At 35.0% G+C, this 24,096-nt stretch overlaps 2 protein-coding genes across 2 annotated transcripts; one reads left to right on the top strand and one right to left on the bottom strand.

Annotated features, from left to right (window-relative positions):
- Window positions 1-2,760: 2,760 nt before the first annotated feature.
- LOC128990445 (mediator of RNA polymerase II transcription subunit 20) lies at window positions 2,761-15,457 on the top strand. The gene is made up of 2 exons (XM_054412814.1): window positions 2,761-3,001; window positions 14,639-15,457. Exon 2 carries the CDS (start codon window positions 14,723-14,725, stop codon window positions 15,350-15,352), a length of 630 nt encoding a protein of 209 aa, XP_054268789.1. The 5' UTR covers window positions 2,761-3,001; window positions 14,639-14,722; the 3' UTR covers window positions 15,353-15,457.
- A 1,305-nt stretch (window positions 15,458-16,762) lies between these two features.
- Window positions 16,763-23,412, bottom strand: LOC128990371 (V-type proton ATPase subunit S1). The gene is made up of 3 exons (XM_054412720.1): window positions 22,588-23,412; window positions 19,497-19,769; window positions 16,763-17,695 (listed from the first exon to the last, which is right to left on the bottom strand). The coding sequence occupies exons 1-3, from the start codon at window positions 23,347-23,349 to the stop codon at window positions 17,480-17,482; spliced, it is 1,251 nt and encodes a 416-aa protein (XP_054268695.1). The 5' UTR covers window positions 23,350-23,412; the 3' UTR covers window positions 16,763-17,479.
- Window positions 23,413-24,096: the final 684 nt, after the last annotated feature.

The raw sequence follows: 24,096 nt of genomic DNA, 5'->3' as shown, positions 1-24,096 counted from the left end.
TGTTGTGTATCGAAATATTTATTTAGCACATTTTTGAGTCAAGATGGACTATTTATTATTTATTTTGTATCGAGAGTGACATAGCCTATTGCATTGCTTAAAGGCCAAATAAATAATTGAAGCAAGTTAGGCCTAATTAAATAAACACCGAGATGGTTCATTAGAACGTATAGGCCTATCGTAAACGGTTTTAACTTTAAAACTTTCTATGAACTAATATATAACAATAATGATAGGTAATTATCAGTTTTATCAGGTTCGTTCCAGCCAGCGTGTGAATTATTGAAATATGCAATATATTAATCACCCTTGTGGCTGGAAAATGCTTTAAAATAATAGGCTGCTACTACGAAAAGACAAAAGTAGCCTAGTAATGTGATACAGACTTTCACTTGCTTTATTTTAGCTAGCTTGTGGGTAAGGGTGTAAAAGAGGACTGGTACAACACAATAAATTAAATAGTTCCTTCTCTTGAGTTTCGAGTCAAACTACCCCGTCGTATTTTGCTTCCTACTTGGTGTTTAAGGTCAAAAGATTCTTAGTTGTCAAATCATTATTTTAAAAGGTTAGGTATACCCAAGACGCGTTATTTAAGTTAAATATAAGTTAATAGGGATAAAAGGCAGACTAACATTCCGGCGTTAGTATTAAATTAAATATTAATAATTCATAATTTTTGTTTATTTTCATAAGTCCTTTTAGTGTGTTTTAATCGATAATCGATAGCAAGTGATGGTCGATATGACTACAAACGATATTGAACCGATATTTTGTCAACACTGTGGGGGTGATAAAATGGTCACCGCCGCGCATGGCCGTTGACTGGCGAGCCTTTCAAGACCGGAAAATGCCGCGCTTCTGCGCATGCGCTAGTAACTGGTGGCGTAGCAGCAGCTATTTCAGAAAGTCACGGTCACTACGTACCGTCACTACTCACTAAAGCACGGGTCACACTAGGCTGTTCGCCAGCCGCTGGTGATCAGCAGCTGGCACCAGCATCACCGGCTCACCAATCCAGGCTGAGTCAGCTCAGTGTCAGCTGCGAATTTTGTGGTCACATTAAGCTGACAGTCGCGGCTTCTTTCAATTCGCCGCTGATGCCAGCCTAGTGTGACCCGTGCTTAACTATGTTGTCGTAGTATTTATCTTGACTGCACTGCAACTGCAAGCAACTAGTTCCTCATAATTATTATTCATATCGTTTGTTATTCTTTGTTATGATCAAGCTATGTCTGAGTTGAAGTTGGGGTTAATGTTATTGATAGATTTTGATTGCTGCTGTGTTGCGGAGGTCATTTACTATCGATGATGTGCTTCTTCTTCAATGCGAAGATTCTGAGAAATACGAGTAATGGAAGACATCAATAACACTGGAGTACTTTGTAGTTTATGTGGAAAAGTTTATTTTCCTACAGTCACCCGACAAAGTTGGCTTCCTTGTACTGTTTATAGTACAGAAAGCTGCTAATTGCTGCATATTTTTACTTTGCCGTACGGTTTATACTTTGTCGTACGGTTTATACTTTGCCGCACATCAGGATTCCAACGAAACAACACAAAACAGCGTGGTTCTATTATGCACGTAATCCGTGTACGCTTGGAAATAGGTTGGCAACACGATAATACTATGAGCAGCTGATAGACTATTATAACTAAGATTTAACCTGTCATTTCGTGTTTATACTTTCGGTATTTCTGAACTTTCTGGACTTTTGTTTTAAACGTTTTAAAACATTCCTACGATCTTAATAAAAAAGAAAATACATTTAAAGCATTTTTTTAGCCGCGTAAACCACTTCATATTACAAAAACATACGGAACTATATTCTCAAAACGCGAAGCACATTTCTTGCCGAGGAAAAATAGCGGAGTGATACGGATTGCGGGTAAGTAGTATCCTCTAGGGCACCATTTGTGTTGCCAGCTGAACCTAAAAACGTGTTGTATAGTGTTTGAAAGACTAATTATTTATATGCTTTATAGTGACTGTAGGAAAAATATAATGTGTAACACGAGTGTAAAAGGCCTTTGCTGCACTCGAGATCATTCCGCACTCGCCTGCGGCTCGTGCGTAAACATTGCTCTCGTGTGCAGCAAAGTGCCACTTTCACCACTAGTTACACAAATAACTATTTTAGTTCATGGACGAGAAGTACAGAAGGATTCCAATTAATAAGCCAGCTATGTTCAACAAGGCAAGGCCAATAATGGTTTTATTCACTAGCGCTTTTGAATGGAAACCTAGTTTCTGAAAGCGCTAGTGAATAAAATAAATTATTATGTATTAGCGTTGTTGAACATTTACATTTCATTATAAGCAAGATGCCAATAATTCTCAAAAAGCTTAGACCATTAAAAATGAAATGAGAATTGGGATCTTCTCTTTTGGAAAACATGTTTGGGTACAATTGAAGATACTGTAGATGAATAGATGATAACGGTAGAACGTAGCCCACCCAAGTTACTTAAAATTTATTTTATAAAATAAAAGAGGTGCCAGAGGTTACAGTAAGTAAAGTAACACATACATAAACATAACCTGTAAAATTCTTCATTCAGTTACAGTAATTAAATGGTTTGGAGTTAAGTGCGGGAGAACCGTTCCAGTTTCAAGTAGATTGTTGCAAGAGTTGCAGTGAAGATACTAGTGTGATTTTCTGAAACAGCTGCAGCTGTTACAAGTGCGAATAACGCTTAATTGCGCATGCGCAGACGCGCGGCATTTTCCGGTCTTGAAAGGCTCGCGTTGACTGACACTTGACATAACAACCTAACATAACATACCAATCTTGACACTTAACTTGAAATTAATTAACAGTTAACTCTAAACATCACTTCTTGGTTATATGAGTAAATGCTACATATTGTCATACAAGTCTTTAAGTTATCTTTTAACGCAAGCTGGAGGGTCTTATTGTTAGTTTCATGTTAATTACAAGAGTGTTAGTGTAGTATGTCTAAAAGAGGTTATGTTGTCTACTGTCTACTTGTTGAGACTAATGTAAGTAAAAGAAGCAGTGTTTTCTTATAGTTTGGGAATTTCTGTCAACGGATAACTTAGTAATTCGGGTAGGCCTACACTTCCGTATCTGTTGGCACAAACAACCGAATGCAAATATCGATTGATATATCGATTATTCGATGTATCTTGGTTAGTTAGGTAAGGTTAACCTAACCTAACTAACCAAACGATAAGTACCTATATCGAATTAATAAATTATAGCCTACTCATTCGATTGTTTGTGCCAACAGATATGGAAGTGTACCCAGTAATTAAAATAACCCCGCCGCAGCAAACCTGCCGGAACCAAGCGAATTTCCATTTGTCTGAATTTATTTTTAATTAAATTGATTAAAATAACATTAGGCTTAACGAGTACCTAGGTTTGCTGCTACAAGGAAACTAATAAATTGGGGGTTTTATTAAAATTATAACACTTGGTCAGTTTTATAGATTAGTATAAAATGAATAAATTTGCCAAGTTTTATCAAACTAGGCAAATACATATGTGTTGAGGTAAGTTAACTTAATCTTAGTTCTGGGCATACCAGGTCCGTGAAGTTGGCGTACCCATATTAGCGTATCCACTATTGATCATACCAATCGTTAGTTCATCGTTAGTTCTCGATAGTTCCCAAATTTTTTCGTTAGTTCTCAAAAAATAAAAAAGTTATAGCCGATTATAAGTGGGTACGCTAACTTCACACTTCCGGGTTCTAGCACGCGCCATTTTCTGAGGAGAAATGTTTACATCTATATATCAATCGTTAGTTCTTCGTTAGTCCTCGATAGTTCCCAAATTTTTTCGTTAGTTCTCAAAAAATAAAAAAGTTATGAGGCATACAAAGTGGTTACGCTAACTTCACAACTGTACAATTTCCAGCGGGAACAGTTTTTTTACTATAAATGCCTATATCTATATACCAATCGTTAGTTCTCGATAGTTCTCCAATATTTACGTTAGTTCTGAAAAAATAAAAAAGTTATGAGGCATACAAAGTGGCTAACTTCACAATTGTACAATTTTCAGCGGGCACAGTTTTTTTACTATAAATGCCTATATCTATATACCAATCGTTAGTTCTTCGTTAGTTCTCGATAGTTCTCCAATATTTACGTTAGTTCTCAAAAAATAAAAAAGTTATGAGGCATACAAAGTGGGTACGCTAACTTCACAACTGTACAATTTCCAGCGGGCACAGTTTTTTTACTATAAATGCCTATATCTGTATACCAATCGTTAGTTCTTCGTTAGTTCTCGATAGTTCTCCAATATTTACGTTAGTTCTAAAAAAATAAAAAAGTTACGAGGCATACAAAGTGGGTACGCTAACTTCACAATTGTACAATTTTCAGCGGGCACAGTTTTTTTACTATAGCCTAAATGCCTATATCTATATACCAATCGTTAGTTCTTCGTTAGTTCTCGATAGTTCTCCAATATTTACGTTAGTTCTCAAAAAATAAAAAAGTTACGAGGCATACAAAGTGGGTACGCTAACTTCACAATTATACAATTTCCAGCGGGCACAGTTTTCTGAATAAAAATGCTTATACCTATATACCAATCGTTAGTTATTCGTTAGTTCTCGATAGTTCTCCAATATTTACGTTAGTTCTCAAAAAATTAAAAAGTTATGAGGCATAAAAAGTGAGTACGCTGACTTCACAATTATACAAGTTTCAATCAACTACTGAAGACCAATTAAGTACGTTAAATTTAACATACACATTTCAGAGTGATTTTCAACTTTTCCTAAGCCGTGTCAAACGCCATTCCAAGTTCTTCCGTCAACAAAATAAGCTGTCTCCAGACATGCGCCACTCCCAAAACACGACATATTTGCCGTTCGACGATCTAGCTGATTCAAGATTCAAGATTCAAATAGTCTTTATTCAATATATAACATATATGAAACATACATGTATCTGAATAGAGTCAAAATCTATATACAAATCATACACATTAAAACATAAATCTACACAAATGTCCATTATGAAAACTAAATGGAAATTCAAATGAAATATTTTGTTTTATCTACAAATTCTTGTAATGAATAAAAAGGATTTTTTACTAAGAAATCTTTTAAAAGTTTTTTGAATTTTTTGAAATTTGTTTCCTGCCGGATGTTTATTGGTAAATATTGTAACAATTTCAATCCTGCATAGGTGGTTTTCTTTGTATAATATTCTAATTTATGCTGAGGCAATCTAATTTTTAACCTAGTATTATAGTTATGCCCGGGATTGGAGGGTGTTGTTAGTTCCCTTTGTTTCAAAAAGATTATGGTTTCAAGAATATATAAATTATACACAGTTAAAATGTCCAATTTACGAAAAAGATTCTTCACTGAGATGGTTTTCCGTAATTTCATAATAGTGCGAATTGCTCTTTTTTGCTGTTTAAGTACTCTATCAAGATTTGATTTTGTTGTTCCACCATAGACTGTGATTCCATATGAAATGTGGGATTGAACTAATGAATAATAAATAATTTTTAAAGTTTCCAAATCACAGACTCTGGACATCTGTCTCAGAGCATAGATACCAGAAGATAATTTGTTTACTAAGTGATTGATGTGATCATCCCATGAGAGATTTTCATCAATGATTAAACCAAGAAATTTAGTTAGGCCCACTTGATCTATTCTATCTGATTTTAAGAAAATATTTGGCTTGAATTTGACTTTTGATTGTTTGGTTGAAAATGATATTAGGTTTGTTTTCTTTTTATTTACTAATAGATTTTTTTGATCAAGGAACTCATGGATAAACTGAACTGTTTTATTTAAAGATTTTTCAACATAATCATGTGACTTTCCTGAAAACAGAATATTACAGTCATCAGCATACAGACACATTGATGCATCGGGCCCAGGGATCATCTCCGGCATGCCTCTTATATAGCAAAGAAAGAGCAGAGGGCCTAAGATTGACCCCTGGGGAACCCCGTAACGCAGTATCTGACACTGAGACCTGGATTTTTCAAGGTATCGAGCCCTATCACTCTCGACAATATAATCAACTTCAACAAACTGTTCTCTGCTGTCTAAATATGAAGAAAACCATCTCAGCTCCTTACCACAAACTCCCAACTCCTCCAATTTAGCTAATAACTTGCAGTGTGATACACTGTCAAAAGCCCTACTAAGATCTAGAAATACTCCAATGACATTTTCACCTTTGTCTATTGCATTTATGATGGATTCAATAAATTCAACGGCGGCAGTAATTGTGGATTTACCAGATCGAAACCCATGTTGTTCCCTATCTAGCAAATTGTTTATTTCAAGAAAATTAGAAAATTGGTTATATACGATACGTTCAAAGATTTTTGAAAAAAACTGGTAATAATGAAACAGGGCGATAACATGCTGGATCTGTACTATTGCCACTCTTAAAAATAGGAATTACTTTAGCCAATTTTAATTTAGAAGGAAAAATACCAGAAATAAGAGAAGAATTTATTAAGTGAGTCAATGGTTTACGAATAAAAATTATAGATTTTTTAACAATTGTGATGGGTATCTCATCATACCCTGAGGAAAATTTGTTTTCAAAAGAAAGAACAGTTTTCTCAAGATAATCCTCTGTTATTGTTTGAAATTTAAAGATTTTATTTGGAGCTTTATGTTGAGTATTACAATTTTGTAAAGATTGCTGAGAAACAGAGGGCAAAATTAGTTTTTCCACAGCAGAAGCAAAAAAGGTGTTTAAAATATTGCTCACAGCAATTGGATGTGTTATGATTTTTTCATTTTGAGACATGCTAATGTTGGTGTTAGAATTTTTCTTTGAGTTTAATTTTATTTCTTTTTTAATTATATTCCATGTCATTTTAGTTTTGTTTGTTGCACTTTTTATTTTCCCATTGTAAAATGTTTGTTTTGATTTAAGTATTGATTCTTTTAAGTCATTTTTGCAGATTTTCAACTTTCTATTTAACTCTTTTGTTTTTTGCACTTTGCTTAATTCTTCCAAATCCGTGAGGTGCCTTTTTTTCTCTAATATTTCATTTGACTTCCATACACAATTCCTGGTTCCCTTATCAACACTAACAATCTTTGGAAAATTCAAGTCAAACAAGTACTTAAAAATAGAAATAAAAACATCATATTTTTTATCCACAGGGGACTGAAAAACCTCAAACCAGGTTTCCTCATTTAAGTCGTTTAAGAATACAGATAAGTTATTTTCATTAAATTTTCTACATCTCCTCTTAACTACTTTATTAGTTACACGTTTTTTAACATTTAAAATCTCAAGAAGCTGAGCATCGTGATCGGAAATATGAGTAATAATCCCTGTTACTTTCATCTGTTTGGATTCTAAATTAGTAATAAAATTGTCAATTGCTGTAGAACTTATTTCATTTACCCTTGTTGGAAAATCAACCAGGTAGGACATATTAAACATTGAAATAGTGCTGATAAAATTGTAGTACAAAGAGTCATGTTTTAAAACATTAATATTTATATCTCCTGCTAAAATTATATTTTCATATTTACTTGTTAATATGTCCAGTAAAATTTCCAGCTTATCTAAAAAAATATCATTGTATTTATAATTAGGTGATCTATATAAACAAATTAATACAAAAGAAAAGGCATCTACGGTTACTTCAACCATACAACACTCAAACTCCTTCTCCAATGTTAATTCTTGAGCTCTTTTAATTAATAATTTTTTATTTTTTATAAATTTGCTTGTTAGAATCATGACACCTCCACCTGTGGTTGTTGACCTGGTCCAGTATGAGGATATATTATAATTATTGAAATTTAAGTATTGTATTTCTTCTTCACGCATATTTATTTCTGTCAAAACAACTATATCTGGTTTTATTTCATCAAGGTTAATTTCTAAAATGCCAATGCGTGTCGGTAAATTTTGAACATTTTGATGGAAAATTGAGAGGTTTTGAGTGCTGTATAAATTATAGCTCATGTTATCATCACATTTTTTAACACTTTCTCCAAAAAAGGTTTAATATGTTTGCCACTATCACTCACAACCCCAGAGAGAATCTGCCCCCCATCACTTGACACAGGCGCAGGCCGCTGCAGCTGATCTGGATCCAAAGTTGTATCCACCATTTGCAGCCTATCATTGTCAGCCATACTGTTGTTGTCGTTGTTGCTGCTGCTGCTGCTGATGTTGTTATTGTGGTTGTTGTTGCCTTTGTTGTTGTTGTTGTTGTTGTTGTTGTTGACATTCATGTAATGAGAGCTTTCGTCAGCAATGGTGCGCTTCAAGAGATCCACAAACTCATGATGGTCCTGAGTGTTCCTCCTTGATCCCGCAACATACTTCTTGCAAGTGACAATGATTACAGAGGCTTCAGTCATGTTCTGGAATTTGACAATATTCTTAGCAAAGTGATATGGAGAGATCCTGTCCCTTGAGCACCCTAAAGGGGAACAAACTAGAGCTTTTAGTTTTTGTTTTTGGAACTCCTCTGTAAGTTGTTGAAATGCAGCATTATAGGAACTGTAGTTGTCATCATGGGGCTTGCCAAAATATTTTGACTTTGTGACTAGGCTGAATATCAACGCTCCATTTTTCTCTCTCTGAAGGGTCAAGTTAGTTCTACAGAAGTCTGAGTCAGTTGGTTTCCCAAAAGACTCCTTGAAAGCAACTGCAACACCAGCACTCATATTGTTCTTATGGCTAAGGTCAGATGAGATGCAATGAGCAAAGGCGATGTCCATGTTACTTTTATGCTGCTCTATTACTTCCTTCATATCGGCTTCCAATACTTGTATTTTAATATTGTCACTGATGAAATCTTTCACCACTGATTTAGGTTCTGTGGTCTTACTAGTATTATTAGGGGGAGACTCGTTATCAGATAGAATCTTCAGCCTCTCTAATGCATTAATGACCATGTACGCCACCTTAGTTTTTCCACAATCATTCAAGTGCAAACCATGCCTTGTGTAATGATATCGTTTCAGGTTCCTCAGATCCACAACAAACAGGTTCTTAATCCTTGCACTTAGTTCCATTATATAATTATTTGCTGTCACTAAACATAGATTGTCATTGTGTTCCAGGGGCCTGTCATGTCTAGTTGGTATCGTGCAGAGCAATGTAGGTCTTCTTTTACTAATGTCTAATAACTTTCCTTCCAGCTCTCTGTATATAGTTTCCAGGCTTCCGTTAAGGCTATCATTTGTGCCACCCAAAATAACTACTGGATGTGTTTCATCTTCTGATACTGAGCTTAGTACTTGTAGCATAGTGGTATTTGATCTAACATAACCGTAGGCATTGATTTTAGCTGAACTATAGTTTGCAATCTTACTAGCTATAGTTTTACCTTGGCTATCAGCACATAGAGTTACTTTTATTTTCCTTGTAGAATTTTTGATACGGCTTTTATTGAGTATTTTGTCTTGATGTTTAGGTTTAAGCTTCTTTACTTGTTTTGCATCTGCCTGGTGTTTCTTTGAATTAGGACTCCGCATTGTTTTTTTATGGTATTTTTTCTGAGTTTGACTACTCTTGCCTTCATCATGATGTTCAGATAGTGTTTGAAGAATATCAAACATGTTAGTTGTTGTAAAATAAGAATTACCATTGTTTTGAGATATATGCTTTGTTTTTGATTTTGTTCGAGTCCAAGAGCACATGTTAGGGTCCCTTACATCTTCTTTTCCTGGTTCACTAGAATGAAGTAACTTCTTATCCTTTTTAATCATTAATGTGTGAAGTAGCTCCTTTTTTGATGTTGTTTGGTTGAGGAGAAAATAAGAGATGAGTGAGCGTTTGGTTATCACTTCCTCTCTTGACAGGCTCATATTTTGGATGAAGTGTATATCAATTGATCCAGATGTGATTATATCATGAACCAATGCCTCTACGACCCAGCAGCAAAAAACTCCACAGACAAATCCGTTAGGTTGTTGTGGACCCTTGATTGAAGATAAGCTTGTGTCAACACCTAGATATTCAGTTAGCTTTCCTGTAACCTTCTTAGCAGAGGAGAGATTATGGTCATTAGAAGAGTCAATATGATAAAACCTATTCTTAGGTCTGTCCAAAACTAAAACACTCCAATGAGACCCACTATCTCCTTGGCTTACCTCCTCAGAGTCATTGATTGGCATTATCACAACATTTTTATTTTTTAAACTTAGTGGTTCTAAAAAAAGCAACGCATCTGGTGAATTCTTAATTGCATGAACTATTAGTGGATTTACTATGATACTTGTTGTTTCAATTAAGAATCTCTCATTCACCATGTCCAAGTAAGGTTGAATTGTCCCATCTGAAAGCCAATTGTTACTAAGTAATTCTGAAACAACCAATTTTTTGTGCAATAACAAAGGGCCAATTTTGTTCTCTTTAGAAGAGTTTTCATTGTTAGAACAGTTTCCTGTGAACGAGGTAAGATCAGAGGTAGATGTAGCAGCTTCGGTTTTCGAGGGCTCGCACTGCACAGAACAATCTATCACACTTGGATTAATAGGCTTAGTCTGGTAGTCAGGTACAGGGAATATTTGGTCCGTGTACTCCATTAACCTAGTGTCTGATTCGATTGAATGATCAAGTACACATTTCAGTCGCTTGTCTAGAGTATCAATCTGTTCCTTGAGCTGCATATTTTCCCTTTGTAGTTCTAGTATACACAAATTTGACGATTCTTGTGCATCACAGTAGGGGGTAGGGTTAGGTTCCACTAAAGCAGGGTTGAGAGTGCAATGTTGTGGGGTAGACGTTTCAAAGGAGTTATTTTTTATTTCTATTACTTGAGGTGATTGCTGATTGGCAGATTTGGGAGATACTCATACTACTTGCGAGCGTGGGTACAGTCTGGAGCTGGCTATAGGCATGGAACTTGAATAAAACCTCCTTTTTGCAAATCATTAAACTAAATTTTAATTAATTATTTTAATATAACTAATTTATTATAAGATAAAAATATTTATTCTCGGTATATATTAATAATCCAACACATTTAATTTTAAACGTATTAATAAACTGTTTAAGAACGATGCTGTGAATGTTTGAAAGAATAGTTGAGTGTACGTTTTTGAGAACTATCCAGAGCTAACGAAGAACTAAAGATTGGTATATAGATATGGGCATTTATAGTCAGAAAACTGTGTCCACTGGAAATTCTATAGTTGTGAAGTTAGAGTGCCCACTTTGTATTCCTTATAACCTTTTTGTTTTTAGAGATCTAACATCAATATTAGAAAACTATCGAGAACTAACGATTGGTATATAGATATAAGCATTTTTATTCAGAAAACTGTGCCCGCTGGAAATTGTATAATTGTGAAGTTAGCGTACCCACTTTGTATGCCTCTTAACTTTTTTTATTTTTTGAGAACTAACGTAAATATTGGAGAACTATCGAGAACTAACGAAGAACTAACGATTGGTATATAGATATAGGCATTTATAGTAAATAAACTGTGCCCGCTGGAAATTCTATAATTGTGAAGTTGGCGTACCCACTTTTTATGCTTCGTAACTTTTTTATTTTTTGAGAACTAACGTAAATATTGGAGAACTATCGAGAACTAACGAAGAACTAACGATTGGTGTATAGATATAAGCATTTATAGTCAGAAAACGGTGCCCGCTGGAAATTGTATAGTTGTGAAGTTAGCGTACCCACTTTGTATGCCTCATAACTTTTTTATTTTTTGAGAACTAACGTAAATATTGGAGAACTATCGAGAACTAACGAAGAACTAACGATTGGTATATAGATATAGGCATTTATAGTAAAAAAACTGTGCCCGCTGAAAATTGTACAATTGTGAAGTTAGCCACTTTGTATGCCTCATAACTTTTTTATTTTTTCAGAACTAACGTAAATATTGGAGAACTATCGAGAACTAACGAAGAACTAACGATTGGTATATAGATATAGGCATTTATAGTAAAAAAACTGTTCCCGCTGGAAATTGTACAATTGTGAAGTTAGCGTACCCACTTTGTATGCCTCATAACTTTTTTATTTTTTGAGAACTAACGTAAATATTGGAGAACTATCGAGAACTAACGATTGGTATATAGATATAGGCATTTATAGTAAAAAAACTGTTCCCGCTGGAAATTGTACAATTGTGAAGTTAGCGTACCCACTTTGTATGCCTCATAACTTATTTATTTTTTGAGAACTAACGTAAATATTGGAGAACTATCGAGAACTAACGAAGAACTAACGATTGGTATATAGATATAGGCATTTATAGTAAAAAAACTGTTCCCGCTGGAAATTGTACAATTGTGAAGTTAGCGTACCCACTTTGTATGCCTCATAACTTTTTTATTTTTTGAGAACTAACGAAAAAATTTGGGAACTATCGAGGACTAACGAAGAACTAACGATTGATATATAGATGTAAACATTTCTCCTCAGAAAATGGCGCGTGCTAGAACCCGGAAGTGTGAAGTTAGCGTACCCACTTATAATCGGCTATAACTTTTTTATTTTTTGAGAACTAACGAAAAATTTGGGAACTATCGAGAACTAACGATGAACTAACGATTGGTATGATCAAAAGTGGATACGCTAATATGGGTACGCCAACTTCACGGACCTGGGCATACCCGCTAAATTGGCATCCCTCCCAAGCTATTATTTCTAAGTTTATACTCCTTTTGTAAAAGGCTTAACCAAATTAGTGTAAACTAAAGGTATCCCATTGTCAACACTTAGCCCAAGATTTTTATTCTGATCAACATAAAAATTAGTGTAAGTTTATGTGATGGTATTCCTCTTAAAGGTGCGATTGTTTTTACATATTCTATGAATCATCGGCTGATTCCAAACTCTTTTGCGACTGGTTAAGGTTCCATTACCCAGTTATTGAAACCAATCACAAAATTACTTTTCATCAGCATGGACATGCATATTTTTGGTTTGAAACGTAAAGAAAAGGAAACTAGGTACCTCTAGGTTTTACTGTTATATATGGATGCTCCCTTTACTATTATATACCACATGCTAGGTAGGCTATTTTATTTTAACCTTTTTTGCTTGGAACGTAAAGACAGTACTGTAACTTACCTGTTTAAAATCTCCTCCAAACGATAGTTGTTTTTTCCGCTCATTGGAATTTGTCATAGTACTTAAAAAACGAATATATTTCCTGTACGAACCTATTTCATCTTTATTCCCAGGTTATTAAGAGGTTATTAAGAGTAGGTAGCCGTTGAGGTTATTCCACTTCATACCAAATATTTACTAAACACTGCAATACATTTCAAATTAAAATGTTAGTAAATTTACAAAGAAAGTGTAGAATAAATCTTTAAAAAACATATGTTTTGACATAAAAACAAATCAGAAGTTCACCATTTAATCATGAATTGTTGATTATTTAGTCAATGTGGTTATTTCATGTTAAGTTAAACGTTAAAAATACCAAAACTTCAAAAGTTCCAAAGTAAAATAAATTATTTCAACATTCTATAAAGTAACTAAAAAGTCTTAATTATTATAGGTGAATAACCGTTATCCCTGGTTTTATATAGTACATTACAGAATTGACTGGCAAATGTAATGCAAATGTAATATTATATTGCTTACTGACCTGATGATAAATCACGATCAGCTGTATTGAAGTAAACAAAAATCAGCAGTAGGCCTAAATGGCTTCTAATGCTATTCTTACGGAGAACATTTTATGTAATATCTAATTTGGTGTTAAAATTAGGGGAATTTCACTATTTTTCCCGCTGTCACGGGGTCGAGACCTTTAATTTGAGCCCTCTCCCGTCGTTCGACGCAAAGAATCGGCTTACGTAATTAATACATAGATAGATAGATGTATTCAAACTAAAACTTTTTTAAACAAAAAAGTGTTTTTATTCTGTAGACCATTATGAAAGAAATAGGATGTTAGGATATTTGCTGTGTTAGATTGTATTTTATCTATGTGCAAGAATAATGTGACTCAAAACCATGCATGTTACTGTGTTTTACAGCAATAAAGGATATTTTGTATGGCCTCTCCACAACACAGCACATCAAAGTGAAGAATAACGAACATTACACTAGTTCATTACATTAATAAGTAGGCTAGTAATAGCAATTTATGCTTGCTTTTTTTATTTCAAAGGTATAACCAACCACTTTTAATTGCCATATTTTATTTTAGTGTAGGCCTAACTTGGCAGAAATCGCACCCCTTATTGTTTTGTTAGCTGGGTGGTGTACATATTATCTTTGCTATTCCAGTCTCTAAACACAACCTTTTTCTTGTGTAACATTGTAGAAACAAAATCTGATTAAGTCTATGTTTATTTTTACCCCAATTATGCTGGTTAGCGAACTCGTTTGAATAAATAATGTAGGTTTACACCAAATTTCATCAAAATCGGATAATTTTTGCTCGAGTTATCGTGCTAACGGACACACACACACACACATATATATATATATGTGAATTTGAATGAATGTTGTTTTTGTCCCCTAGGGACCTCAAAACGAAAAAGTAAATCGGTCCCGGGTCAGGTCTTACCAGGAGTTCTACTGTAACAGCTGATTCCCTATATGGGAAATTCGAAAAAAATTAACTAAAACAGTTTCACACCTTGAAGTAGCTAGCTTTTAATATTAGCCTAATGTTATAGTACGTTTTTTAACAATAGCCCATATATTTGTTTCAGGATGAAGACAACTGATCATGTCTATGTGAGTTAATTGCACCAATACTTGGTATACTTGATTGAAAAGGGAAATAAGATCAAACCATGGGTGTTACTGTTCTTCAACAATTTCCAATGACAGAGAGTCGCACAGGACCTCAAACAATCGAGTTCTTGACAAAGAGAGTGTTGGCGTTGGGAGCTGTACAGAATGGCCAGATGTTAGTGGACTGTGAGACGTACATGAGTGTTCCTCAGCTCGGACCGCAACGGACCATACACGTACTGCACAACTCCGAACAGCCAGCATCTGTTTTTTCTTTGCTAGAAACGGGTACAAAAACTATCCCTCTCATTGCAGATCAACTTTTTGATATGCTGATGCTTAAAATATCCCCGTTTTATACATCAAAAAAGCAAACAAAAATAGAATCAAAAGGACCAAGGTTTGAATTGGGCGATTTCTTGATTAAGCTTGGAAGTGTTACTATGTCTCAAAACTTTAAGGGAGTGTTAGTCGAGGTTGAGTACCGGCCCTGTGTAATTCCTGCAAGCTGTTGGGAACTAATGAGAGAGTTTTTGCAAGGTTTTCTAGGCTCTTGTGTTCAGAGTATTCCTCCTCAGTATTTTCAGAACCGCATGAATGAAGTCTATCAACCATTAGACACTATACATCAGTACCTTGATCATTTTACTATGTATAGGAAGACAACTAGTGTTATGTCGTATAATTGAACTATTTTGTGAAAATGTCTAAAACTTGTGTGGAACATCTTTGAGATGGAATAGGCTATTTTGTATCTATACCTGTATATTTAATAAATGTGTCAATTTTACATATACAGCTATTTTTATTTCACCACTGATCAGTAAATTAGGCCTAGTTGATTTGTGTTGAGATTATCAGGTTTTCGACTTTCTACCTTTTATCTAGGCCTACCCTATTATGTAAAAAAACAACTAACACAAACTTGCGTTTCGTTTTAAATCATGGTAGCCTATATTAACTTCATTCCAAGCTAAGCAATTTCATGAGAAGTGTTTTAAAATGTTAAAAAACATAGCCTTTGTAATTTCACATAAAAATTACCGATATCTGTATATCTTTAACTTACGCAATATGTATCTTCTTATATATTATTTTACTATTCCATAAAGCATTTCTTGAGTTTTCAACATCGTATAAAATCATTCTTATAAAGTTGTATGATTCAATCAATGTTAAAAACTAATAAGGCTTTACCTTTATTTAAATCTTTGGTTCAACAGAACTAAAACCTATTAAGCGAATATGTTTGTTATGCAAAGATGTAAAAGTTGTACCTTCAGAGTATAACATGAAAATAATTGATAAACTAATCCTTAGACTTATAGTCACATGCAATTTGTGCAAGTTAGCCGTACTGCTATTCTACTGGGCGCTAAGTCAAATCTAACCTGCGAGCGCTAGTTAGTAGTGACATGAGCAATACTAATAGTGGTACTACTGGTATTTGTTCCGGTTATGGCCAACGGTGGCATGGTAGCAATTGGTAGCTCAGTTCGCTAAGGTGTTCATCTGACGAGTGTAGCATTGTGTGTGGTATTTATTTCTACATGCATGTGTTCAAATCCTGTATATGTGTACAGCTCCATGGTACGCTTACTAATGTGTGTCTTAGCTGGTACGAGGAACTGCCTTATAGTGTTCCGCTTGGGTGGAAGTTAATGGCATTAGTGAGTCTAATAGGGATTGCACACAACACCTGTTTTGCCTCTATGGAAAAGGAGGACATGGATTTTTATTTTGGTTGAATATGGACTTATTGTATTGAAATACATTTATGATATGAGGTATAATTCGACATAATCTACAAAATTTAATCAGTAGAGAAGATAAAAAATATTCCTATGTCAATGGGTTAACTTTTAGCTGTATGACTTGGACATTTAATGGAACTGGCAAAAGGAGTTTTATTGGTATGAGGGTTTTCTGTTTTCACTGATATAACAAAAATGTGGATTACATTACTATCTCAATTTGTCCATCCTTAAAGGGTCTGCAGAATGTGTCATGTCTTGTATGTCAATCAATTATCAGTAGAACCAGTGGAATTGTAGGCCTTGGGATGAAAAGCAGGAATAGTGAATGAAAAAAAGGAGAAATTAAATTAATTAATTTATACTATATTTCATAACATAGTGTTCACCAAATAACAGAATTATTAATATACACAAAATTCTAGATACACTCAATCATGTTACACAACAATTTGTTATGAATAAGAATTTTATAATTTATTAACATAAATGGATTTGCGAAATAAAATAAAAAATAATTCAACACAATAAAATAATTATTCTTTCAAACTATATTACAAATTTATTACCCTAAAAGGTCTTTAACAATCGAGTTCTCCTACAAACTGACATAAGTTTGTTCATCGTCAGAATCATACACATGCGCTGGCGTTATTGCATGATTTACTTTTCGTTCTTTGTAGACTTAAACTCGAGGCTTGTATTGATTGATTCAACTACTTCTAATATTTACAAATCACGACATTTAAAAGAGGATAAAACGTTACTTATAAGATGTTTAGGTTCATTACAATATACAATGAAAGGAATGTGCTCTTGACTTAAGCGTTGTCACATTAAATGACAGCTTATTTTCTTCTAAAATGTTCAGAATACAGATTTCTGCATGAATCCACCACAGCAAAAAAATTGTATAAAAACACGTTAAAAGAAACTGGAATACAACTTAAAAGTCTGTTATGTTAAAACAAAACTTTGCTAAGTACAATAACCTTTTACCTCTTTCACATTTACTAAGCCATTGGTTTTATACTGACAAGGTATAATCTACTCGTTTGTCACTTAGTCAGTTGCCGTGACAGTTATGGTCTTGCCTTTGGGATCATCGAATTGGTCCATGGTTCGGATGTCCATGATCATGGAGACTCCCCAGGTAAAGATGAGTGCCAACAGAAAAGTGACAAATATCCCTGACCAGATGGCCGGTGTGAAGAATGGCACTTCATCCATGGCTTCGCTGAATGTTTTGGACCCTGTTTTGGAGAAGAATGGTTCCACCTAAAACAAATCAAGCACCTTAAGTTTCTCTGCCGATACACAATTTTAAGGGAATTTAAGTGGAAATATACAATGCGTTCCTGCCAAAACATAAAATAGTTATAGTGAAGGTTATCTTGCTGTGTTATGTATAATGTTGTATGCAATACTAGAGACTAAACACATCAAGTGCGAGCCAATCACCGAGGACCGGCTGCCGAACACCCCCAGGCCGGCCTGGTCACCTGAGTCTGACCAGGTCCTGCTGAAATGAAACACTCAGTGTGGCACAACTGAATCCCAGGATTATATTATTTTATGGCTTTTTAGCCATTTTAAATTAACGTGAAGTGCCCTCGTCAAGGCCTCTAATGTTTTAAACTGGCCTTACCAGTATCGCACTGCGCAACTTTGCTGTAGAAATATTAATTACCACACGGAACTTTCATCACACGTCTCTTATTTACATTGTATAGCTTAGGCAACATATTCTGCTTATGTTGATATGTCACTCAAGAATTTAATAAATACATTTACAAAAATTAAGAGCAACCGCACTCGCATTTAGCCTATACGTCACACTAATTAATATTGAAACTAAATAAATCAAAATATTAAGATGGAAAGAATTGCCAGTTGCATTATTTTTATTTATTTTTCGTGAGTAAATCTCCTCAGATTCACAAAAAAATTAAATAGGTATAAACATAGATTTTGCAATTCCGTTAATCCCGGTATTAAAAGACACCAATTACGTGATTTCTAGGTATCAAAAACCGACCGGGATCTCAATGTTTGAAATCGCAGGATTGAGACCCCTACGTGTGTGTTTCTAGTGTTACATAACACCTATACTGTGCGTGTTTCGTCTGCCGATCCCCCGAGGCGGTAAATTTCTACAATTTATTGGCTTTGAATATTAATTGACATTATTTTGTGTTTTTTCTTTCTATACGACTCGATAATATATTTTATAGGTTATTATTTGAGTTTATGTACTTTTTAATAAAGATGGACTCCCCAATACCAAATTGTTATCAGCAGTTCCATGATTCGCTGTTATTGAAATAAACAATGGTTGGGAGGGAGGAAGGTTTATAATTGTAAACATTAGTTATAGTGCTATTTAACATTTTTAGTGTGAAAAACAGTGTTAGTGAGACCAAAATAGAGTATTTTCGTCACAGCGCCCACAAATATCATTGCGCCGACCGGCCCAGTTACTGGCAAATTTGGACGTAATTTTTATTGGGAAAAACTTCTCAAAACCACTATTTCCGACCTAGATCCTCACTTTTGGCAACTAAACATAAGATTTGAAGGGGGAAAAATTCCAGGCCCACTGATATATTTACCACACTCTTATGTGTTATGGTCTGATTTCCCATGAAATGTAATATGTTTTGGTATTTTACCATGATATCTCCTATTAATTTAACATTTATTGCATACAATATTTCTAGAGTGATGAAACTAATATAACCTTAAAAACCGTCAGCCAAAAGTTAACGTACTCCTATTGTAGATCATCCTTATGGACCAGCTTTTATCATGTTTATTGCAGTTTCTGTACTTTTGGACATGATGAGATTTGGACATTGTGCAACAGTCAAATATTATACATTGGACATCGTAAGACAGCTCAAGAATTATACTTCAACACTGACTTATATCATTGGACGTCGTGTAATGCATCCATATTTTGTGCTCCAATTAAGTCTTAGGTCAGTATAGTTCAGGGACATGGACGTAAAATGTTGTGATTTCAATTCTGACTATTACCACAGACATTTAACTAAAAAAGAATAGGCTACCTACTAACCTGAAAGTCTGAAAATTTCAATTCCTTCACACTATCTTTGGTAACATTTCTAAAGGTGACAGTAGATCCGGTGTGGTAGGACATTCCTAGTGGAGCATAAATTTCATTTTTGCTCTTCAGAATCCAGTTCTCATTTTGCCCAATGTTGCTCAACTCGACTGAGCGCAAGTACCAGTAGCCACTGGTTTGATTGTCGAAATTGAATGTGAGACGGTATTCATTACCATATTTGACAAACAGTTTGATACTGTTAGCTTTTGAGTTGTCGCCACTCTGAAAAACACATGGAATGTACATACTGTTATCTGTAAACAACAAGAAATATGAACACTCTAATTCTAGTAGGTACTAGTGGAACTGTTGGTGTAGGCCTATTTGTTATTCATGAGTTAACTAATTATGACTATTAACATTATTAGCTTAATTACACTATCTTGACACTAACATTAACTCATCTGTTTTAAGGCTTGTCGTTTGTTACATGGTACTTACTGAGTACTAAGATTAATGAATTACAGCAGGGTTAATTTCTTTTCTGAAACCATTTCATAGATATAAGTTATGTCATGGTAACAAACAAACAAATATATTTGATGCGAACAACTATTTTAGGCCTAATAAAAAATATAGGTCCGTATGGATACCGGTAGGCCTAGCTACTTTTTCTTTAGACCATATCTGAATAAATAGGTAATAAGGTGACCAGTTCACTTTTAAAGTAAAATCGAACGATAAATTTTGGCCAGCAATATCCATGCTGGTTGTCTGATTTAGAATTTAATTATGGATCGATACGAACAATAGGTAACAAAACATTGACCTTGGCAACTGTCTGCTTCAGTATCAAGTTGATATGCCTACTGCGCATTATCACTAGCCTATAGACAGATTTTCACTAGCCTTTGAATTGTTATTGCTAGCCTTTTATCTGCAGATTTTGTCTTAACCAAAAGCGAAAAAATATCAAATATAGGCCTAAGTATATCATATCTGTAGGCCTATAGGCTACATCATAGATATCAAATATCCAACCGTATTGCTTATCTAGATATTAATTTTTCAGTGACCTTTGTTGAACACCTTTCAAATGACATCCGTGAACCTCTTCTAAAATTCGGGACTTTACAGGGACATCTGTGACCAGTAGAGACACCCTGGGTAAAGATAGGCTTGACCGGGACAGATATGATAACTTTGTCGTCATCAAAAGACAATTTCTCACATAATTTAACTTAAACAGGGTACAGTTCCGCAGAGAACCTGTGATACATTATTGGATGAATAACAATAAATAAGTTATCTAAGTTATGTTTTCAGAATCCAATTCGAACAAAATAAATATCGATAAGTTATATTTATCATTAAGTTAATCATCCGATAATATATCGTCAGTTCTCTGCGGAACTGTACCCCTTAAACAATAAAGAAATGGTCCAATGTTATCCGAAGGTAGGACTTCAATTTAGGTCTACAATAACATTAGACAAACATGTGGCCTAGGACTTATTTATTTAGGCAGAACCTAACAAAGCAGTGTGGTGCATAAACTAAATTATGTTCAGGTGGCCGGCTGAAACAACTTCTATAGCCTATAACTTAGTCACTATGTTATGGCTCATTTCTTGTTTGATTGCACCATTCCTAAGACATTAGGCCTATACCATATACCGGTCTCACGATAGGTACCGGGTATGTAGTCAGGGGGCTTCGGCTCTCATGACAAAGAATAATAATAATAATAATAATATACCATATCCCGATATTCCCAATGAACAATTCTACTAAAAACTAGGCCTATTACAAAATTCACTGATCAATATGAAGTAAACTACTTTGTAGGCTACAATTTTTTTTCCCTTTTTTTTTCTACGCCAGTGACTTTTTCAGTGGAGATTTAGAGAGAGCAGTAATCTTTATAGAACATATAGAGGGATGAAAGTAACCTTAGAACATAATAGAGGGATGAAAGTTTATAACTTGCATGGCTTGCAGCATGTAGTTTTTATTTTTTTTTCATTTTCAGTATGCATGCATTGCTTTGCATGTTTTGTATTGAGTGAGATCCTGCATGTGTTCATTTCAGCTTTTAATATTGTTATAGTCAAGAGTGCAAGAAGAAGTTTGGCATGTTTATTATTTATTATCTGTTTGACATAGACTATTGTTTGTACCGGTATATAACTGAATGGCCAATAAAATCATTTTAATCATTTTACTACAAAATCGGCTTAAAAATATTACAGACACAAGAAAATGCTCTACTCAACTGAAGAACTATCTCCTCAAACGCCCCTACTACAGCCTAAATGAATTCCTCGGATGAACATACGTATTTAACTTAACAGAAAACAATAGAAACAAGAAACTAGAATCAACAATACCAGAAAAACAAATAACGCAGAGGATACGCGTCCGGTAACCAGACGTGGATTAGGCATCCGACAGTTAGGCCTACTGTCATAACCTAAGCTAACCAACCAAACTTGCTGATAAGTAATGAAAAAATGAAGGTTAAATTATATTCATAAAAAAAATTATAAATGCCAAAAATTTTAACAAAAAATGTAGGCTACAGTTAAAAAGAAATGGCATTCAAAGCAAAATCTTTGACAAAGAGTTAAAGTTATCGATGGGATTCGAACCAGGGACCTCTTGCATATCAGCCGAGCACTCTATCCACTACACTACGGCATGCAATGCGCTGTACATTGTATCGTTGTGATAATGGTGTTCCGGGCCCACATCCCGGTGACGTCACAGCCGGACGCCTAATCCACCTCCGGTAACCGGACACGTATCTTCTGTTAACAAGAAAATGAGAAAAAAAGAAAAAGATGATGCCTCCCCCAATCTTGATGACTACGGAAAAGAAGAACAGCAGTGTAAGCAGGAGTATTCAAATGTTTTAAGGCAAGCAGTCTTAACTCATATTGTTTGATAGGTGTCCCGGGATCGAACCTGTCCATTCCGCACCAAAGTTTGTGACCTTAACCACCAGGCCTAGGCTAAAGCAACACATGCAAATTTATCCATCTTTAAACCATAAACTATTAAGTTATTATTATAAAATAATCACCAATAATTTACTTACAATAATTGCAGATGTATTCGGAAAACTGATTTCTTTGCCGTCAATGGACAATTTCGGAACTTTACTGGAATACAACATTGAATTTCCTCGGGCTTCTTGGTAGAGAGTGTATGGTCCGGTAACTGATGTGCTGTTGTCATCAGCACTACGCCTAAGTCTTGTAACTTCTTCTGGTTCCACCCATGATGGCTGTTGGCCTGTCATGATTCCAATCACATGACTGCATTTTGACAGAAGCTGACTGTAAACTTCTGCAATTTTTTCATCGTGTCTCCTGAGCATGTCTGCTCTGTCTTCATCTGGTTTGGCTTCCTGAAGCTTGATGATCAATATTTTACCACATCCATCAGGCAGGTTACTTGTTTCACTGTGGTCTATGGTTTTGAGAGAGTATCCAAATTCAGAGAGTGTATTTGCAGCTTCGATTGGGTTTTGGACTGATGGTAGAAACTCAGTATTCGCGGCATTTTCAATGATGTATTTCAGTCGAGGATAGTAACCATGCCCCTCAGAATCTTGCCAGCTAAAGTCTTCCATAGACAAGCGTTCCTCAGCAAAGAGAGCAATGAGAGGGACAGGTTGTTCCCCATGAACCTTCTTCAGAATGCACTTTTGGAAATCTTCACTGCTTATCCTATGAAACGCAGGAAATGTATTAACTCGCTCACTTTTGCTTGACTCCCACAATAACACGGGTACATTCCCGTACACAAAACTAAACAACGAGAAAATCAAACAAGTTAATACTTTCAAAGAGGCCATTTTAATAAACTGAAGGATAGACAAGACTAGCTAAGCAGAAAGTCAGGCGAAATCACAGGCTGACAAGGGCGAGTCATATGATTTCGATCACATGACTTACCTTGTCGGCTGCAGTTGTGCTGCTACCAACCTAGTTTGGTTGAAACGCCAAAATTCACAAATGATTATGTAAGCTACATCAGTTGTTACACTATGTTTTGCGAACATATTCCTATTACCAGATTACCACAATGTAAAAAAACACTATAATAATACAACTTTTGAAAACAACTAAGTGACCTGTTAACTCATTTACTGTTGTATAATTCAGCCTAAATGAGTTAAATCATTGGCTGTAGGCCCTATCAATTTATTTATCAATCAATTGTGCAAGATAGTAATGCGTAACACCAACACCTATGCGTAAACACATGCTGAATACGAATGCAGGGTGCGTGTTTAATGGGGTGAGAAAGATGACTTGTTTAATTTTGATACTGATAAGGATTGTCTGTTTCCTGAACTTGTACCATTTATTAAAAGCTCTATTTTAAAATTGCAGTTGCAGTTGGGTTCGGTGTCGAATCATCCAAAAGCTAACAATTGTTCTGAAGACTGGACCGGCAACCTTTTAACCAGGTGATTGAACCATAATCACTCCGAGTAAAGCATGCCCAAGGGATCAAAACTAGGGGGGGGGGCAAGAGCGTAATCGTACTTGAAACAGGGGTCGCTGGTGGTGGCCCACAGGGGGGCCTGAGGCAGTCC

The sequence above is a fragment of the Macrosteles quadrilineatus genome, unplaced genomic scaffold (genome assembly GCF_028750875.1).
Source record: "Macrosteles quadrilineatus isolate MER2022 unplaced genomic scaffold, UCM_ALF_1.0 Scaffold_1__1_contigs__length_201487025, whole genome shotgun sequence".
Lineage (NCBI taxonomy): Eukaryota > Metazoa > Arthropoda > Insecta > Hemiptera > Cicadellidae > Macrosteles > Macrosteles quadrilineatus.
Note: the sequence above shows the minus strand (reverse complement) of the source record. Positions and strands in the feature narration are given on the sequence as shown.